Source organism: Periophthalmus magnuspinnatus, chromosome 20 (assembly GCF_009829125.3).
Source record: "Periophthalmus magnuspinnatus isolate fPerMag1 chromosome 20, fPerMag1.2.pri, whole genome shotgun sequence".
NCBI classification, from domain to species: domain Eukaryota; kingdom Metazoa; phylum Chordata; class Actinopteri; order Gobiiformes; family Gobiidae; genus Periophthalmus; species Periophthalmus magnuspinnatus.
In genome coordinates, this window is record NC_047145.1 from 18,711,789 (window position 1) to 18,730,932 (window position 19,144).

The 19,144-nt window shown below is 38.8% G+C and overlaps 3 protein-coding genes across 4 annotated transcripts in view; 1 reads left to right on the forward strand and 2 right to left on the reverse strand.

Annotated features, from left to right (window-relative positions):
• Positions 1 to 1,157: 1,157 nt before the first annotated feature.
• si:ch211-217a12.1 (alanine aminotransferase 2-like) lies at positions 1,158 to 14,025 on the forward strand. Of its 2 annotated transcripts, none has more exons than XM_033986024.2 (12): positions 1,158 to 1,402; positions 1,488 to 1,678; positions 8,410 to 8,499; positions 9,197 to 9,305; positions 9,442 to 9,575; positions 11,243 to 11,486; positions 11,563 to 11,642; positions 12,483 to 12,619; positions 12,694 to 12,868; positions 13,183 to 13,338; positions 13,411 to 13,523; positions 13,601 to 14,025. In XM_033986024.2, exons 2-12 carry the CDS (start codon positions 1,529 to 1,531, stop codon positions 13,689 to 13,691), a joined length of 1,479 nt encoding a protein of 492 aa, XP_033841915.1. In that variant the 5' UTR covers positions 1,158 to 1,402; positions 1,488 to 1,528; the 3' UTR covers positions 13,692 to 14,025. The 2 variants fall into 2 exon arrangements, with proteins under 2 accessions (XP_033841915.1, XP_055085883.1); XM_055229908.1 differs by having other exon boundaries at positions 1,280 to 1,402; positions 1,509 to 1,678; positions 13,601 to 14,020.
• A 41-nt stretch (positions 14,026 to 14,066) lies between these two features.
• pdia4 (protein disulfide isomerase family A, member 4) lies at positions 14,067 to 18,062 on the reverse strand. Its single transcript, XM_033986022.2, has 10 exons — positions 17,785 to 18,062; positions 17,272 to 17,440; positions 16,968 to 17,173; positions 16,748 to 16,886; positions 16,464 to 16,669; positions 16,234 to 16,392; positions 15,996 to 16,147; positions 15,752 to 15,908; positions 15,446 to 15,679; positions 14,067 to 14,698 (listed from the first exon to the last, which is right to left on the reverse strand). The coding sequence occupies exons 1-10, from the start codon at positions 17,858 to 17,860 to the stop codon at positions 14,289 to 14,291; spliced, it is 1,908 nt and encodes a 635-aa protein (XP_033841913.1). The 5' UTR covers positions 17,861 to 18,062; the 3' UTR covers positions 14,067 to 14,288.
• Positions 18,063 to 18,451: 389 nt separating this feature from the next.
• Positions 18,452 to 19,144, reverse strand: part of LOC117388736 (polycystic kidney disease 1 like 1) — a 32,467-nt gene continuing 31,774 nt past the window's right edge. The window contains exons 54-55 of the mRNA XM_055230290.1: positions 18,758 to 18,810; positions 18,452 to 18,674 (exon numbers count right to left, since the gene is read on the reverse strand). Of these exons, the coding sequence (XP_055086265.1) occupies positions 18,452 to 18,674; positions 18,758 to 18,810 (276 nt within the window). The remainder of the gene's footprint in view (positions 18,675 to 18,757; positions 18,811 to 19,144) is intronic.

Here is a 19,144-nt window from a genome sequence, read left to right on the forward strand (position 1 = left end):
GTTGCATATTGTTTTAACAAGTCCAAATGTGTAATGCAGTGATGGTCATGACATGTTTGCTCTTGTTTTGAAAAGGTTACATCAGTTTACATCTTTCATTGAGCACTCTGTCACCTGGTGGTGTAGCCTAGGATTATATACCACAGTTATTTATGGTCCTGAAAGGGAAATGTGCCCTAGGGTCACAATGCTGCAGGACACACCTCACACATTCACTGAACACATCAGCACAACAGTCAGTACAGTTTCAACACATAGGTTTGGCCATGTCATAATGTTACAGCACTTCTGCAGTAAAATGCTGTGTAGATAATGTGACATAACAATTTACGGGTAATTTCTCAATCCTCAGCCATGATGGCCTTTCCTCCAAGCCCATGACAGCCTGGTACATGCAAGTGTGTGCATATGAAGTCTAATCTATGCTAAAAATAGCAGACCTCTGGCTTTATTGGCATTGTGGGAAGCCCCCAAAGTTGGTATTTGAGATATCTTAAAAACAAAGCCCTGAACCTACATATTGTTATGTGATGTAACTGTGACGCATGCCCAGTGCTTATTAATAGGGCACTAGTCTAATGGGACAAACTGTCTTCTGACTGCCTAACTATGTTACAGTCACATGCAGGGGGCTGTCACATGCTCCGGTCTGGATCCTTTTAGTTTGGGATATCAAATGTCTTTCCAAAGTAACTCCAAGACATCTGGGTTGTTTTCCAACCTCACACTGCTCTCCCCTAACAAACTCGTGCAAGCTGACCAAACAAAAGATATGCTAATTACGCTTTTCAAAAAGTAGCGTGCAGCTTCTTGGACGTAACGTTCCACGCTGTCATTATCAATCTGATTTTTAAAAGGATGTACAACACTTCTGTCGGAGATTCAACAATATATTAACCTTTGGCATTGCCGTTGGGGGATGTTATGCGCAAACGCCTGGTCTACGCTGCTTGTTCTGTGCAAATCCATATGCCTGTCGTTTGCTTTCACCTCCACTAATAAACACTTAATGGAATGCGTAAAAGCCACTGAAAGCAGCAAAATCAGGTCTGAACATCTGGTAACTTGTGCCGCACCTTTGGGTTTGGCTACACGATGAGAAAACTTCAGCTGCCCTCTTTCTTCCGTGAACATGTAAAGTTTGCTCTCCCATCTACACGACAGCTACACTGGGCCATGGTGGAAAGGAGCTGGGCGCCTCAAAACGAAGCGTGGTTACTACTTTGCCTCTTGCGTAAAGACTTGTGAAAGTTCAGCCAATCGACTTTAGAAGCGGGCGAAGGCGTGGCGCGGGTGAGAATATGAAGAAGTAGAATATCAAGTATCAGTCAGAGCTCAGTGCAGCTGTGGAGGAAGGCAACACGCGACTCAGACAACACACAGCAGCTCTGTCTCTCCCCGGGTAAGAACTGATCTGCAGCACCCGTGTTTTCATCTGTCCCTCTATCCGCGCGTAAAGTTACATCTCCACTTTTTGTTTCACATAGACCTTTCTTCTCTGTGACAAGGCGAAGTGAAAGCAGCAAAAATGTCCCAGCAGCACGCGGTAAACGGGGTCTTGCCCAAAGGTAAAGTGTTGACTCTGGAAACCATGAACCCAAACGTGAAGAAAGTCGAGTACGCTGTCCGTGGACCCATCGTGCAGAGAGCGGTGCAGCTGGAGAAGGAGCTCAGAGAGGTAAAACAAGAGGGAAAAAAAGAAAAATGTACGCGTGAAAGTGAAAAACAAAAGTGTAAGTTGGTTTGGGCATTAAGGAGCATTTGGAGACGCCTTCACGCACCAGAGAAATATTTAAACACAGATAAGAAAACCTGTTATGGTTCGATAAAATGATAATGGGGCTGATTATGAGTCAGTAGCCTAAAGGAGATAAATATTAGGCGTACACTGAGTTGAGTAAGACCTTTTCTTGCTGAACAGATATTTAAAAAAAACTTTGACATGCGATTAGTTTGGAGAAATTACGCGCGCCATCCTCTGAGCATTGCCATGGTAACCCCAGACTGGCATAACAATTTAACTTTCACTATAACTACCAGCAGCAGTCCAAAATGAATGTTTATCTAAATAGGCCTAGCTTTTACAAAGTTGTCCATCTTACCCTGAACAATCCGGTCTCATTATGTTATAGGTCTATTTTAACATTATGGGTTGGAATCATACAAAGATCTGTGACCTGGCCATTCAACATTAGCCAGTCTCTTGAACTTTCACCCCCTTTTAAGCTGAAGAAATATTCAAAAACCTCATGGGGATTATTGCAACAAAGGAAAGCTGCGGAGTCCATTGAGGGTTGCTTTTCAAGGAGAGTTTCTAATAATGTGGCGTAGTCATCCTATCACAATAAAAAGGGTGCTATATCGATTAATCATTCAATATACCAGTTTGTTAGATGGAACAATCATTTCTAGGGGTCAATGTTTATCGTGTGGACTTTTTCTTTGTACCAGTAGAGGATTTGTTCTTATTTTTTTGTACTACAATCAGATTTGAACTGTAGGAGATTGAATTATGATGTTTATATGACTCATTAGAGACACAAACTAACTACTTTGGTGCTGCTTTCTGCTATACATTTATTACAGCTCATGTTTTTTTAATAATATTGTCCATTTAGAATATTTTTTTAGTTTGATTTCAGTATTTTTATTTATCGTCTGTTTAGTTCAGCAAAATATCACACTTCAAAATGTGTTGTCGTGACAGATCTAAGCTTACATGCGTTGGTACTTGTACTTTTGTCTTCATTTGCAATAATAAGAGAGGGTTAAATAGTTAAAATTCACATCAAGAAGCACAATTCAAAACATCTGTAAGTGATAATCCATGAACGAAATGAAAATCTGCGTTAGTTTAGCTGACAAAGTGACTATAGTCCATATACTGGCTTAAAGTGTTAAGACATATTCTTCAAAAGGTATTTAGGTGAACTTGTTGGCTGTAAGTAAGCAGGTCAGACTGGGTTGTAAAGTAACCTCTAGGGCAGGGGAGGGGGGTAAAGGACGGATCAGTTCGTCTTGAGAGAGTACGATTCGTTTGTCCCAAGCCGGTTTCGGGATACAGCAGGAATGGTCTGTGTGTGTAGAATGTTATTGCGCAAGTAGTGTCTCTGCTCTGTGTTTTGTCTCTGTGGGGAGGGGGTTTATTGGACTAAAGTCACTCCCTGCTTCAAACATCATTACAAAACCCCGCTCTTACCAAACGCATCATGACTGACATTAACTGACAGAGCAAGGAATATGAGGTAGAATGCAAGAAAAAAAAAACACTTCAAATATATTGATTCTCGGCTCAAATGTACTCCGGTACTGAGCATTGAGGTGTTTAGCTGCAGTGGTTGTCATCTAGGCCTCTGCTTCCTGTCTCGTACGGAGCACTTTACGAGCTACTCAGCACATTTGGAGTCTGTGTGTCCGCATTTGAACTGAGCTATGATCCTTTTCCCTTTTGGGTCATCATAATAAATCCTACGCCACCACTTCATTTGCGTATTCATGTTAGAGTCCATGTGACATTTGATTTACATGTTTTTTTTATGATCACTTGGTTTTCTGGGATAGTGCCGGTGGGAAATATTTATCATAGTTTCACATCAGTTAAGTGACAGTTTGTCAGTTGAAGAAAAGTACAAAATTCAGGAAGTGGCGCTGTGTTCTAAAGTGGAAAACCTCTATCCAATGGTGGAAGGTGACACAGTACTTGAGCAGAATTTTTAGGCATCTGTACTGAAGTAAATTTTACAGTGAATACGTTTTACTTCTACTTGTCTATATTTGAGAGCAGGTATCTGTACTTCCTACTTCACTACATTTTTGAACTGTAATGAAAAGCAAAAAGTTCTTTTCATATGATTTGAGCGGTTATTTTTACCATGTTCGTGGAAACATCCTGACCAAAGTTTTTGAGTTCAAGGTTCAGCTTTGAGAAAACACAAATAAATACACAAAAATCATAAGAAAAATTAAGAAACTGATTCGTATTGCTGCTGTTGACCTAAATATATATAATTCTTAGTCACTATCACTACATTTAACACTTAACACATACTCTTAAGTAAAAGTGTGTAAGTACCTAGTTTTTTTTCATGTGATACTTTTACTTTTACCTCTATCTGTACTTTTATGACATTTTTTAAAACATTTACGCAGAAGAAAGGCCTTTTCTCAGACTGTTTAACCTTTCCTTTAACTAAATAAAGGTCTTGTCGTTTATTTGTAATTGTCTAATCAGATCTGTTGTGCAGTTTAGACCAGTTTGGCCCTTTTTAACATGTTAATATGCTGAATGCACAAAGTAAATTCTTGGTCTTGGCTCTTTGTGACTGGGTTTGGACTATGATGGCTCGGGCTTAAGTAACTATGCAGCCCGGTGTAAGCCAAGAGTAACACGAGTCCGAACCTCAGCTGATGGAAGAAATGTGTCGTCACAGGTTTGCTTTCAGTAGATTTCAACTTCACCAGAACAAAGATGAGAACATTTGATTTTTACGCTGTTTCAGATGAACTTTGGTATGAGATTGACTCAAGATTGTGTTAATATGTCAATATTCTGCACCTTTCAACCTATAATTATTTTCAAAAAGTCCTGAAACAGTTGAAATCAATACTGAAGATCTAGAAATGGGATCTATGATTTGTGACTGTTTTTAGATAACAAATTATTGTGATTATCTGAGTGCGTTGATGTTATTGTGACTGAACTGTGGCGCTGTCTCTTAGGTAAATATAGGTTGAATAAACTGAAAAGAAAATGGCTGTTTTTGAAATATAGCAGGGCGTTAACCCATGAAAGTGAGATTTGTGCGACATAGACAAACAAACGTAACATTTTGAAAGTTTTTTGCTTCTCGGAACTAATAAAATGATAGAAACCCTGTTATTCTTGATATAAAAGACCAAACCTATTATCTGTGATTCATGATCATAACATAAGATTCACTTGGCCTCATAAGAGCATGAATGTACTCGCAAATAGTAGTGGAACGTTAAGGTAAAAGTAGTAGTTTGTAGTACTTTTTACTTCACTACATTTGAGAGTAGGTATCTGTACTTTCTACTCCACTACATTTTTGAACAGGACTGAAAAGTAAAAGTATTTTTTTATGAGGCGTTTAACACGTTCATAATTTGAGCAAACAAAAATATACAAATAAAAACGACTAGAAAAAAAAAAGTTTCAGTTGTTTTAGTTGAACCAAATTTAGCACAAATTTTTATCAGGATCACTACATTTGAAGCTGTGTTATAAATCTCAAAATCTGCGTGAAATACTTTTACTTTTCACACTTTAAGTACATTTTCGATCAGGTACTTTCATACTTAAGCAGATTTTTTTTTTCATGTGATGCTTTTACTTGTGTATTTTTTGGCTCCAGTATCTGTACTTTTACTTAAGTAACAAAACTGACTACTTCTTCCACCACTTTTTTGGTAATAATTTCATTCAAAAGCCAAAGATGTCAGTTACGTATTTACAGTATGTATGTAAGAGCAGTTTTGTTCATTTTGGGTTGGATTATGAAAAGCAAATGAACCCAGCCACAACATTTGCAAGTCAATTTGTGTCAGTCCAAAACCTGAATAAATATAATGAATATATAAAACGAAGAAATGTTACAGGAAGAAGTAAAACATATGCCAAAAATAATAGACTAAACCGTGCACATTAGGAGGCAGAGTGAATAACTGTAGTATGATTTTTAAGTATTTTATTTGTGGAGTTAATTTTGAGGGGGAGTCTGTGCCTGGTGCTGCCCGATCAGGAGAGCCCTTTGAGTTGCCCTCTTTAGTAGAACAGCAGCCTCTTTGTTGTTTGATAACCAGGCAGGAGCCAAGAATGAAAAGGAAATGGGGAAAACAGCCTCTAATTACTCCAAGCCCCTCGTATCTGTGTCGTTGTAAATCCAATAAACCAAACGGGGATATACTTGAGCACAGTGTGGAAGTACGTGGGCAAAGTCATCAGTTCTCACTTAGTCGAAAGTTTGAACACGCCATCTCATTCATTGTTCCTTTTCTTTATTTTTACTACGTTTTATATACACAGAAGACATCAAGTATATGAAGTAAGACAAGGAATTATGTAGCAAAGAAGCAACATTACTCTAATTTTTGTTTTTTATATATATATTCAAATCCTCAAAGTAGTCATCCTTTGCTTTGTTGAAAAATATTTAGCAGTTAGTAGTAATACTTATTTAACTTGACTTGTTTACTACATAATTCCATATATTTTAAGTGTTCTGTATGTATCTAAAATGTAGAAAGAAGTAAAAATTGAATGTGATGGTGCCATAAATATGAAAATGTTAATATATGGTGCAGTCGTATTAACCCACTCTGATGATCCTGGTGTTTTTATTTCGGTATTGTATCATTAAATCAAGATATAAACATTAATAACAGACAAATCAGGAACTTTCTTTCCCCAAGGTCACTCCTGCTAGCGTTAACAACAGGTTTGATTGACAGCGTTGCTAAGCGGCCGCTCTGTGCTAAACCAGCATTGTGGGCGGGAAGGAGCGTTACCTTCAACAGCCTCGCTCCGGATTGGCTCTTTGGTTGCTATGATACTCGCAATCGGATTTTCTAATATGCAACTTGGCTCCAAATTCACCGCTATAACGGCTCTAGCCTCGATGAGCTTCATTTGACTGGAGCCGAACACTAAGAGTGACGTCACACTCAGTTCACTTCTTTATACAGTGTATAATGGGGATACAGTTTTATTTACCTTTGGCCTGTTCTCTCTTTCGCTTGCACCCATAGCTATGCCATTCAGGATGCATGCATTTTTAGGCTTGGAGCAGACCCAAAATGCATTGCTGGATAGATGCTGCTATGACACACAGTAACAGAAGTTAAAATTGTCGCACATGGTCTTGTTTATCAAAAAGGTCATGAGACTGATTACCATTAGCCAAAACATGCAGGGGCTAAATATGAACTTCTACTTAAATATACAGGGTGTCCATAAAGTCTCTTTACAATTTTTAAATTTTATTACAAAGGCAATTGATAAGAAATATTTATTAGATTTGTTCTATTGTACTCAGTGGTTATAAAAGTTTTTAATCATGTTGCATTTTTGTATTTGAGGCATCCTGTTCATTAAAAAGGCATCCCTTTTGAATTAACTCCTAAGAAATGGCTACTCCTCAAGAGAAGGCACAATGTGTATCGAGGTTTATTGAGACAAAATCTGATACACAAACTCGGTGAAACAAAGATATGAGACATTACTGAACTAAAGCAAAAAATAACAGATGTGATTGCAGCCATTGATGAGAATAAGCTACACAAACATGGCAAGAAATCCAGCACCTCGATGTGCTTCATGAAACTAACACCACTGAGTACAATAGAACAAGTGTGATTAATAGATCTTATCAATTGCCTTTGTAATATATGTTTTAAATTGTAAAGAGACTTTATGGACACACTGTATTTATAACATGATATAATTTTTTTTATTTATTTTCATTTATTTATTTAAAGGACAATGTGCAGTTACATTAAAAAGATGGCTGCACCAGATTTAGCATAATGCTACTTTCCATCTGTAGTCCTAAATAAGATTACGAAGGAAAGATGTCACCCTTTTGTGGTTCTGTGCCCCATCAAAGTGCCCATCAGAGAGTGCTAATGAGCGAGGATGCCTGGTGAAGATCTCTGATGTGAATAAGATCTGGTTTAATTATAATAAACAATAATGAACTGTTTTCCTTTGTACCAGAAAATTTGTTGAATTATAGGGCTGCAAGTAACCAGTTTTAGTATTTGGCTAGTTTTCCAATTACTCGACAGGTCTAATGATTATATGTATTGTACATTCAGATTTTGAATACATTTATAACCTAACAGAAGTTCAAATATGGTGGCTCAATGCTTCTGGATGGAGAATATTTATAAATAAAGTGTACTATTAATGAAAATCTGAAATGGAACTGGGTTGATGTGTTGCACGACATTTATATTATGGAGAAACTGACTTACACTTTAAGATTAGAAACGGAGAAATTTGAGAATATATTGAAAGATGGGCTGGATTTGGTAAAACCGTTATTATCCTGCAAAATAAATAAATCTGAAATGGTTTGTTCTATTTTGTCATTTGGATTTAATAACGCTGCTGTCGTTGTTATAAAAGGTTTTAGAGTTGGTTCAGTCTACATAACAATTACTGTTATCAAAAGTCAGTGACACGTATTTTAATTAGCTATTTTGAGTCATAGTTTTCATCCCTACTGAACTCGTTTATCAAGTTATTAATATAAAATATAGAAGCTAAATAGAGGAAATGGACTAGCCTGGCAGCCGGACTGGTACTCTCTGTATATTTAGTATAGGAAAAGCCTATAGTCTTGACTAAACATGCACAGTACTGACTGTTGTCCTTTTCTTTTCTAGGGTGCCAAAAAGCCTTTCACAGAAGTCATCAGGGCTAACATTGGAGATGCTCACGCGATGGGTCAGAAGCCAATTACATTCTTGAGACAGGTTTGGTCACTTTTTATCAGTTGTATGATCATATTTATTGCTGATCCTTATTTATTGTAAACACTAAAATAACCTGTCCGGGATCACTCCAGAAGAGGCGCACTTTCAAACTTGTGTAAATAGAAAATGCTTCCTATGTTTCAGGTTAAAATTCCCTTCACTGTCTCTTTACTCCAAACAGAAACAATTGGTACTGGGCTACTCAGTTTACCTTTCTGTGGTCATAATTTAATGCCTCGTTAGTTCTAAGTACAATTACAAGACACTGCTGGCCCCTCGGATCAGCTGGGACGAGTCTCCTGGTGGTTCCTTGAGTCTGGGCCAAACATGGTCAAGCCTCATTTGGTTTATGTGTATCCCAAATGTGGAATTCATTACCGGAAAATCTGCGCTTTGAAACAAGGTCTAATATTTTAAATTGAAATTAAAGACGCATCTTTTTAATATAGCCTTTATATGAATTCATGGGTAGCTTTTCCATTAATTATTCAGTTATTGATATGAACATTTTAACAGTTTTAACTGATTTTTCTGTAAATTCATATTCTCTTTGCTCTAAATTATGTGAACTTTCTCATATTGTTGTGATTTTACTTCTGCGTAATGCACTTTGAGTTGTTTTTGTGCATGAAATGTGCTCTATAAGTAAAATCGATGAACTACTAGAGTAAAAATCCAGTTACTTTTGCATTCCCAGGTCCTTGCTCTGTGCGCGTATCCCGACCTCCTGGAAGACAATAAATTCCCAGAAGATGCCAAACAGAGAGCGAGGCGGATTCTTGCAGCGTGTGGGGGCCAAAGCATAGGTCAGACAACGCCCCTTAAATCCACCAACCACATCCCTCTCTACATCACTAGTCTCTGTTGGTCCACTGACTAATAATTACCTTGGACACGGAGCTCATGTTGTTTGAATCAAAGTACACTGCACCTGTGTCGTAGGAGCGTACAGTGCCAGCCCGGGCATCGAGTGCATACGTCAGGATGTGTCCCGTTACATTGAGAAGAGAGATGGAGGAATCCCATCCAACCCTGACAACATCTACCTCTCCACTGGGGCCAGCGACGCCATTGTGGTACGAGGCATAAAAATGAACAAGAATCCATTTAAAGTGCACATGACAGCAGTTTGTTTGTTTGTTTTTATACTTGGTTTACTGGGTCGCTGCCTGTGGTAAATATTATATTACACTATTTTCTGATCTGTGTAATGTTTCCTCATCACAAACAGACCTGGAGTTGTGTTTTGTTTCATTCACACATGTTTAACACACAAACTCTGCATATTTAGGCTGTATTCTTCTCTCAGAACAGACAGAAAAGGCTTGGTTCCACTTTGTGATGTCATGTGGTAATACAGGAAGTGCTCCACTGTGTTTTTAAACTCCACACACCTTCACTAGAATCATTTGGAAATACCAGGTCTGAAATCAGCCAATCTCTACTGAACTAAAGGTAAAAGTTAGCCGTTACTTTAAAGATTACCGCTTCATGACATCACAAGCTGGAACAGAACATTTTGAGCTTTGGAGATGTAGACGGATAATAAAGAGTTACTCAAACATCTGTGAATGAAATGATACAAAACACAACTACAGGTATGTATTTGAGGAGGTAACAACATTATAACATGCCCTAAAACTAACAAGAGTTTATTTGTGGGAAATGCAGAAAATTACAACCAAAATGCAGGAGCAATATTTAGTAAAACCTTAAATGTTTTTGTTACCTTTGTTTTTGTGTAATGTTTAGCCTAACCTGTCATCTGCACTTTAATTTTTAATCCCCTTTTTTTATTCCCATTGAGTTAATATTAAACTGATAGTACCTGGCTCATCTGTAATGTTGCAACACCCTCCGAACTTTATAAGATTTATGTGACACACAGATATAATTATGAACTAGAACCGTCCTTAGTTTCGCTGTGTCTCAGTGTAATAAAAACTAATATTTATCTCTCTCTTTAATCATGAGCACATTTATTCATTTCATTGACCTATTTGCAGTCTTGATGTTTTTATTTTTACTTTTAAAATTTCACCAGCATCATATTGAATTGACAATCTGGGGGAAAAAAAGCACATCTTCATGATCTGACCACCAGTATCCACCATATATCACCAGTTTGAGTGCATCCCAATATAACTGCTCTTATTCCAATGTTCACGTCGCTGGGGAGTTAAAGTGTGTACATACTGGGTGTGACTGGACAAATGTTTCCTCTATGTAATTATTTATTTATGAACAGCTGTCACCTTGTCAAACAACTTTCAGCTTTTTTTCCCCTCTATCTTTATCTATACAGAGACACCCAATGCGGACACTTACACACTTTTTCCATGGGTGTCCTGTTCACAATACAAACAAAAAACTATAAGTATATTTGTTTACAGAGGGTTGCATTAAAAGCATCCTTACAAACAACACAATATCTTATCCTTCTTATCTTGTAAATAAATCTTGTACCTGTTCAGATGTGTACAAACATGTTCTGAAGCGCATTATGTGATTCTTGGATTAGTTCATCAGTTCATATTTCATTCTTCTCTCAAACTGTAATGCTGCTGGTGTTGTTTTATAATGTGCACTCTAAACAGAATCCTACTTTTGAAACATATATTGGAAAATCTGACCACAATATTGTTAAAAAAAATTGCAACTGGACTTTTCTTTTCTCAAAATAATGCTAAATAATGGCTTAATAGAGTCTCTTATTCGTGATTTGTTTCCACTTTCTTTGCAGACCATCCTGAAGCTGCTGATTTGTGGGGAGGGTCGCGGACGTACCGGCGTGATGATCTCTATCCCTCAGTACCCGCTTTACTCCGCGGCTCTGGCAGACTTGGGCGCAGTGCAGATCAATTATTACCTGGATGAAGACAAGTGCTGGAGTCTTGACGTGAACGAACTTAAGAGAGCCATTAACGAGGCCAGACAGCACTGTAACCCACGCGTCCTCTGCATCATTAACCCTGGAAACCCCACAGGTAGCACGAGGGAGCAATTAAACAATTTAAAAGCAGCACACGCCTTTTTCGAGTATCCATAATCTCTGTGTCACAGGTCAAGTACAGAGTAGAGAGTGCATTGAACAAGTCATTCGGTTTGCCAAAGAAGAGAACCTTTTCCTTATGGCCGATGAGGTAATTCACAATAGGCTCTATGCACAGCAGTGCTCTAGCTCACTGTGTCTCAAAACTAACGGTCACTTTTTAAAAAATAATCAGAACACATAAAATAACCTACTAAAATTCAAATTAATTAAAAAGTCTATCCAGTAATTTTTATATGTAAAAAACTTCACTTTGTAGCGTTGTTTTAATATTTATTATGCCTCAAAATTAGCATCCCTCTATCTAAATGCAGAAGTGTCCTCCAGTGAAGTATTAATTTTATTTGTGTAGTTTTTAACATAATATTAGTGACATCCACCCACAGCTCCCTGTCCATTGCCTTATCTTTAAGTATTTATCAGCTTTTAGTGCAACTCGGCAAAAATCTCAGAGGAACAACTGCACAGGAAGTAGTGACGCTAACAGTGAGGTTGCACAGAGCTTATTAACCAGCAGCTCCTAGCCACATTGGATACTTAACAGCAATATAACAAAAAACAACAAACTGACTCATAAAAGCTGCACGATGTAACTTTTCTGGTGGCGGTCCACCATTTGCTTGTCTCCATAGAGATGATTCATAATGCAGCATTCATCACATCTTGCATTTATTTCATTACGGGTGTTCTTACCTAGAAAAAGGCATTCTTACTGTGAGCAAGGTCGCCTCTCCACAGATCTCACTGCTTGTGTTCATGAAGAAGTTATTGCTTTGTTTTGAATGTTACACAGTATGGCATTAAACCTATACATCACCATGGAGACAAGCAGACTCTGAAAAAGTGACATGGTATAATAAGGGCCGCTTTATAAAGTTACACTAACATTATCTGTGTCTGTTTAAATTAGTATTTTTTTGTATTTTTGTAGGTCTACCAGGACAATGTGTACGCAGATGGTTGCAAATTCCACTCTTTTAAAAAGGTATTATTTGAGATGGGACCTGAATACTCGAGTACTGTGGAGTTGGCCTCGTTTCATTCCACCTCCAAATGTTACATGGGCGAGTAAGTTACAAGGACACAACTGGGAAATGTCTTCACTTTGAGCCAGAGGAATAACAATCTTTTACATTGAACAGGTGCGGGTTTAGGGGAGGATACATGGAGGTTATAAATATGGACCCTGATGTCAAGACCCAGCTCACAAAACTAGTGTCAGTCCGATTGTGCCCCCCAGTCCCTGGACAGGCTCTTCTGGACCTGGTGGTTAACCCTCCACAGCCCGACGAACCCTCATACAACACTTTTATCAAGGTCAGAGTAACAAACACTTCACCAGCACTACAGGTGACCCTGCTCTGATTGTGACTTAATGTGTGTCACAATTATAATCATATGTGTGTTACACAACTCTAGTAATATTTACAGTTGAACACATGCCTTGGTGTTGATAACTTATCTGTGTAACCAGCACAAGAGGACCGCAGATGACCTCAACAGTCAATAATGACCTTTTTGGACTCTCCTGATACAAACACTTTTAGCACTAGTGCTACTATGGGTGCACAGAAACACAGTAACTAAAAAATATTTACAGCACAATGCACTTTTGTATGTTTCCCTCACAGGAGCGGACAGCGGTGTTAGCAGCCCTAGCAGAAAAAGCCAGAATGACTGAAGAAATGTTCAATACTATTCCAGGATTTACCTGTAACCCTGTACAGGGGGCTATGTACACCTTCCCACGTATCTCACTACCCGCAAAGGCCATTGACAAGGCCAAGGTAAGCAACACAATCTTTGTAGATATCCTTTTAAAAAAAGCATTCCTAAACACAATACCATGTGGCCTGTAGGAAGAGGGTAAGGTGCCGGACATGTATTACTGTATGAGGCTGTTGGAGGAGGAGGGAATCTGCCTTGTGCCTGGGAGCGGCTTTGGACAAAGAGACGGAACGTACCACTTCAGGTCTGTGAAAGTTCGTGCATTATGCATCTGAATTCAAAGATGATTTGTAACTGATAAGGATTGTAACATGTGCACAGGATGACCATTCTGCCACCTGCCGAGAAGCTCAAGATTGTGCTTGATAAGATAAAAAACTTTCATATTCGGTTCACAGAAGAATTCTCCTAATCCAGAGTCCTCCAACCTCATGTCTGCAGTTTCAAAATCACACCGGTCAAGTGCCTTCAAATGACACTGTGGTGTCCCTCTGCCTTCGATCTAAGTATTATGGTTTTCTTAGAACGGTTTCCAATAATGACATTTCCTTCAAGCATTTGATGCATCAAATGTAAAAGTCACATTATGCACATATGGAGGTCATAGAAAACATTTTTATTGTAGATAAGCTGCTGTTTATACAGCCAAGTGATGAACAAGAATGAACTGAGTTCAGTTGACTGTAAGTGCACAGTAAGACTTTAGGATACCAGTGTTATGCTAACATTAATAAAACTGTTAGAGTATGTGATGTCTCATTATGTTTTATGTCAATTATGACAAGAATAAGATTTGAGTGCCGGCCTTCAAAGCAGCCACACTATTTTATTAAAAAGACTTCAGTGCATACATGCCTTTATGAACAGAGGAAAGCTGAATCTCTTGGAATGAACATTGAACAGAAACTAAAATGATGACTGGTCATCGCAGTAACACCTGTGCTCCCTTCACCTTTTAAAGGCCGTGTGACTGAGAAGCGCAGTAAGAGTTCATACACGCAGAGATACTTTAAAGTTCATCTTTCACCAGCTTTGTACTGTGCTTTTCTATGAACTTGCTGAGTCCCTCCACAGTCCTGTCTCCACCTTCGTGTTTCACAGGGTTCTGCTTGTTATTGCTTGGAGCAAAGTATATTGTTGGGAAACCTTCAGCTTTGTAACTTTCATTTGGCACGTCATTAGCTGTGGCGTCCATTTTGGCGATAACCAGGTTCTTCTGCCCCTTGTACTTCTTGCCCAGAGCCAGATAGTCTGGCTCCAGCTTTTTGCAGTGTCCACACCAGGGAGCATAAAACTCAATGAGGACATCCTTCTGAGGGTCCATTACAATCTCCTCAAACGTCTTCCCCACCACAACTTTCACTGGTCCCTTGTTGTTCTTTGGCAGTGGCTGTGATTTAATAATAGGCTTCAGCTTTCCTGTTGACCACAAAAACAAATGAATTATAAACTAATTCAATTAGAGAGTGGCTCAGCTCAAGGTTTAAGGAGACATTTGGACATGTTTGCTGCCACCTAGTGGATTATCTAATACATTTAAAGATCTGATAACATTTTGTCCACAAATGCCTTTTGATTCACATAGCACCTGTGTTTCCCATTCCAGGCTTTGGGGGGTAACCCCTAGGAGTGCACTTACCGGGGGAAATGTTTTAGAAATTTAAATACTTTTATATTAAATGTTTTTGTAGTACATTTTATGCTTAAGAATGACAATGACATTTTGGACATTACTAAAACATAAAAGCAGATTAGAGTAGGCCTTGGGTTGGAGTGAGTGTGAGACAAAGATTAGCTAGTCGAGAGCAAGCTTGGGAACTGGCTTAGTGTCTTGCCAAGGACACAGCAGTATAATTGTTCTTTATGAGAGTATACAAGGCAGTCACTGGCTGCAGTTACATGCACACTCTAAATCTTATCTGATATTTGGAGTTGTAGGGTTTTAAATTACATGCAAACAGCAAAATCATCTGCTTTCTTTCTAATCATGGTCCCTCCAGTAATCTCAATTTGTGGTTTGTCATTCATATAATCTTTATAAAATGTTTCCAGAAATCAGATCATCAGATTTTGGTGTGCATGTGAACATCGCCACTGGCACGCTCTTAAAATAGAAACTCAACATAGAAGTTAGATTTTAGGCATCAGGTACTTTTGAGCACTCACCCTTCTTGAAAGCTTTGACAAAGTCTCTCAGCACATCGGAGTCCATTTCCTCTGGCTCCATGGCATACTTCTTGCCTCCATCACCCAAAATACCAACATTGACTTCCTCTCCACTTTCACTCAGACCCAAGCTCTTCAACTCATCAGCATAGTCTTCCTCATCAGCAATGGCAAACGTGTACTCGGGGAAGTCCTTGGCCACCTCCAGCACTTTCGACCTCCAGAACTGTGTGGCTGATAGTACAACCCAGAGATTAATGCACAATATGAATCTTAAATGAACTATAGTTTGTTTTGGGAACTTACCCTTTCTGTAGTCAAAGCTGAAGTCTACTCCATAGTAAACAACGACCAGTGGCCTTTTAGTGTAGCGTTTAGCGTCATTGCTGGGCTTCCTGTGCCCCACCAGAGGAACAATGTGCTTTTTGAAGAATTCTTGGACCTCTGAAACTGATGTAGAACCCTATAGGAATAAGGGTTTATGGTTAAAGAAATTAGATTACTGATACAAGTATATAAAATGAATAGCAAGTGATGAAATTGTCAATACCTGCATTGTTAAGGTGTGCTGGGCAGGTTCATACTTTGAGCGGAATTTCTCAGGGTGAGCGATGATAATCTGACCAGGTGAAGCTTTAAGCATTTTGGCCACTTCTGAGCTGAAAGTGTGTCTAAAGGTGAAGTCCTCCCGCAAAGCATTACCTGTCACAAAAAATATTTGATTTCTCTCATACTTCCTTATCTGAATATAGTGCCCCCTACCCACATCCCCGAACAGTGCAACTTACAGGCCTCATTGTAAATCTCAAAAGTTGCATCTTCTTCACTGGAGAAAACACCCACAATCACAGCATCATCTCCATCTTTAATCAGCTCCTGAACCTGCTTTACAGTTTGAACCTGCTTAGATGGAGGGCCTGACTGCTCGCTCATGTAGTCAACAATGCCTACAATAAAGAAATCAAAATTAATATTTAAAAAAGCAGGAAAAAAAAGTTAAATAAAAGTTTAAACCCACCATATTTTTCTCTAGGTCCGTTGTACTCAAATGCCTTGCCCTTCCTGAAGATCTTAAGAGTGGGATATCCCGTAACATCAAAACGAGACGCCAGCTCATTTTCCACAGTGGCATCCACTTTGGCGAGGGGGATGGGGGGCGTGCGCTTGCTCAGTTCCTGAGCTGCCTTTTCATATTCCGGAGCCAATCGCTTACAGTGTCCACACCTGGAAGAAAATTGTAAAAATATGAAAGCCATGTTGCCTTAAGAAATCCTAGAGTGTGTATGATGATGGAGGACGCACCATGGGGCATAAAACTCCACTAGGATGATGTCTGCATTGTTAACAATGTCATCAAAATTGTCTTTTGTCAGGACCAGTGTTGCCTCAGGTGGAGGTTTCCAGCCAGGGTGAGCAACCTCTTTGACTCGTTCAACAATAGCTACAACAGAAGAGCCTTATTTTTCACCTGAAGTATTACTAATAATTAAATGAAATAGTAATGTGCATAAACTCATCACACCTGTCTCTGTTCTGGCTCCATCATACTCCACAGGCTCTCCCTTTTTCAGAATCTTGATAGTGGGATAGCCCGACACCTCAAACCTACTGGCCAGATCAGTTGCCACAGTGGCGTCTACTTTGGCCACAGGAATGGGCGGGTCATTCTCCTTCAAAGTCTGTGCGATTTTCTCATACTCAGGAGCAAACTGCTTGCAATGACCACACCTAGAAGACAGTCAAATAAGTAATGCAAATACTCGAGTCACATCTGATTTAGTTTTATTTATGCAAAGATGTTTTCAGAAAGAGTAAACTAAACTCACCATGGAGCATAAAACTCCACTAACACAGTGTCCTTGCCCTCCATGAAAGTGTCAAAGTTGTTGTCGTTCAGGACCAGAACTCCATTCTCCTCATTCACCTCCGTGTCTTCATCTTCATCCTCCTCATCATCACTCTCCTCCTCCTCAGGTTCCTCCTCTGCCACATGATCTATAAAAAAATAATTCAACTCTTACAATTAAACAACCACTACTGGTTTTATTAGTTAAATTAAATTATTAAAATGCATTTAAAGTGAAAGTATGAGTCATGATTATACTATTCCTGGATATAGTCTAAATAAGTGAACAAATACTGTGGAACTTCATTGTTGACATTAGCTCTGTGCAGCCTGTTAGCTTACGTGCTAACTGCCAGACTAACTAGGCTAGCGTTAGCAATCTCTATAGAAACACTTCCAAAAAGCCTAGTTACAGACTAATCTTGTTTGTAATAGTCTTTTATCCACATCATTTGTTATAACTCAGACACAGCGTGGTGAAAACGAGTCTTACCTTCTTCACACCTGCTGACAGATGCAAAATGTGCAACGCCGAGCAGCACAATCAAGAGCAGCGCGAGCTTTCTCATTGTCCACCGCAGACGGCCGCTAACCGTGAGTTTTATCAGTACGTGGCTGAATAACCAGCTAAATGATGAATGTCATCAAATCACTGCCGTATTACAGACCCGATGCACGGATCAATACTGCTGCGGCGAACACTTTAGGTTCATACAAACTAATCACTCCTGCCTCACGCCGCCTGCGTCTGAAACTTGTCTGACTTGCCACGTTCTGATTGGTCCGCACGTGCAGCTCTCAGCCAATCAGAGCCCGCCACTCAAGTCCTGACTTTGAGACGTTGTGGGACACTATTGGGTCTTTCATTCAATAATGTGTCCTTATCACAACCTGTGCTGTTCACGTTACAAAATGTCTACAAAGAGAAGTACATGAAAAACCTACACTGTATCATCAAATAAGTAAAGACCCAACACAGCCCACTCTAAACAAATCTATTCTCAACAGCCTGTAACAAACATTAATTTACTTTGACAGCTCTCACTCAGTTCTCATTGGTTTTATTTCAGCATCATGCATACAACAGTCTAAAGACATATTACAGTACTCAATATTTAGGCGTATAACTTGATGTGGTTAATTCTAAGTTCATCATAAATCTATTGTTCATTATGGACGAGCACTTCCACAATCACTTCTGCAGATTCGGCTTGGTGTGATGTGAGGGTAAACTGTCCCTTTAATGTATCCATGTCTCTTTCTTCTGTGTTTTTGTCACATTTCATTTCACCGTGATGTATTTGATTTGACAGAGTGATCCCTTCTGAAATCTCATCTCCTTTTTCGCCGTTTGGAGGAAGATGATCGAGCTGTGGTCCAGACCTGCGGATGTCAATGGAAAAGACACAGGTAAGTTTAATGTGGCCGGGAAATATTAATTTACTGAAACTATTTTTTTTTCTTACGTTTCTGAAGATGATGAGGGGAAGGGTTGTGCCATTTCCAACTCCAGAAAGTCCTAATAAAATATTGTGTATACTGTGTATAGTATTGTTTCTTTTTTAAGTATTTATTGATCCAGTCAAGTTACAAAATTAAAATGTACTAACAAAAAAAAAAAAATGCAGTTTAACAGTGGTGGAAGGTAGCAAAGAACAAGTAAGTAGAATATTTAGGTATCTGTACTTACTTTAATAAGTACATTTTACAGTGAATACTTTTTACTTTTACTTCGCTACATTTGAGTGCCGATGTCTGTACTTTCTACTCCAAAGTGAAAAGTACTTTTTATATGATTTGAAAGGTTATTTTTACCATGTTTGTGGTAACATCTGACTAAAGTTTTTGAGTTC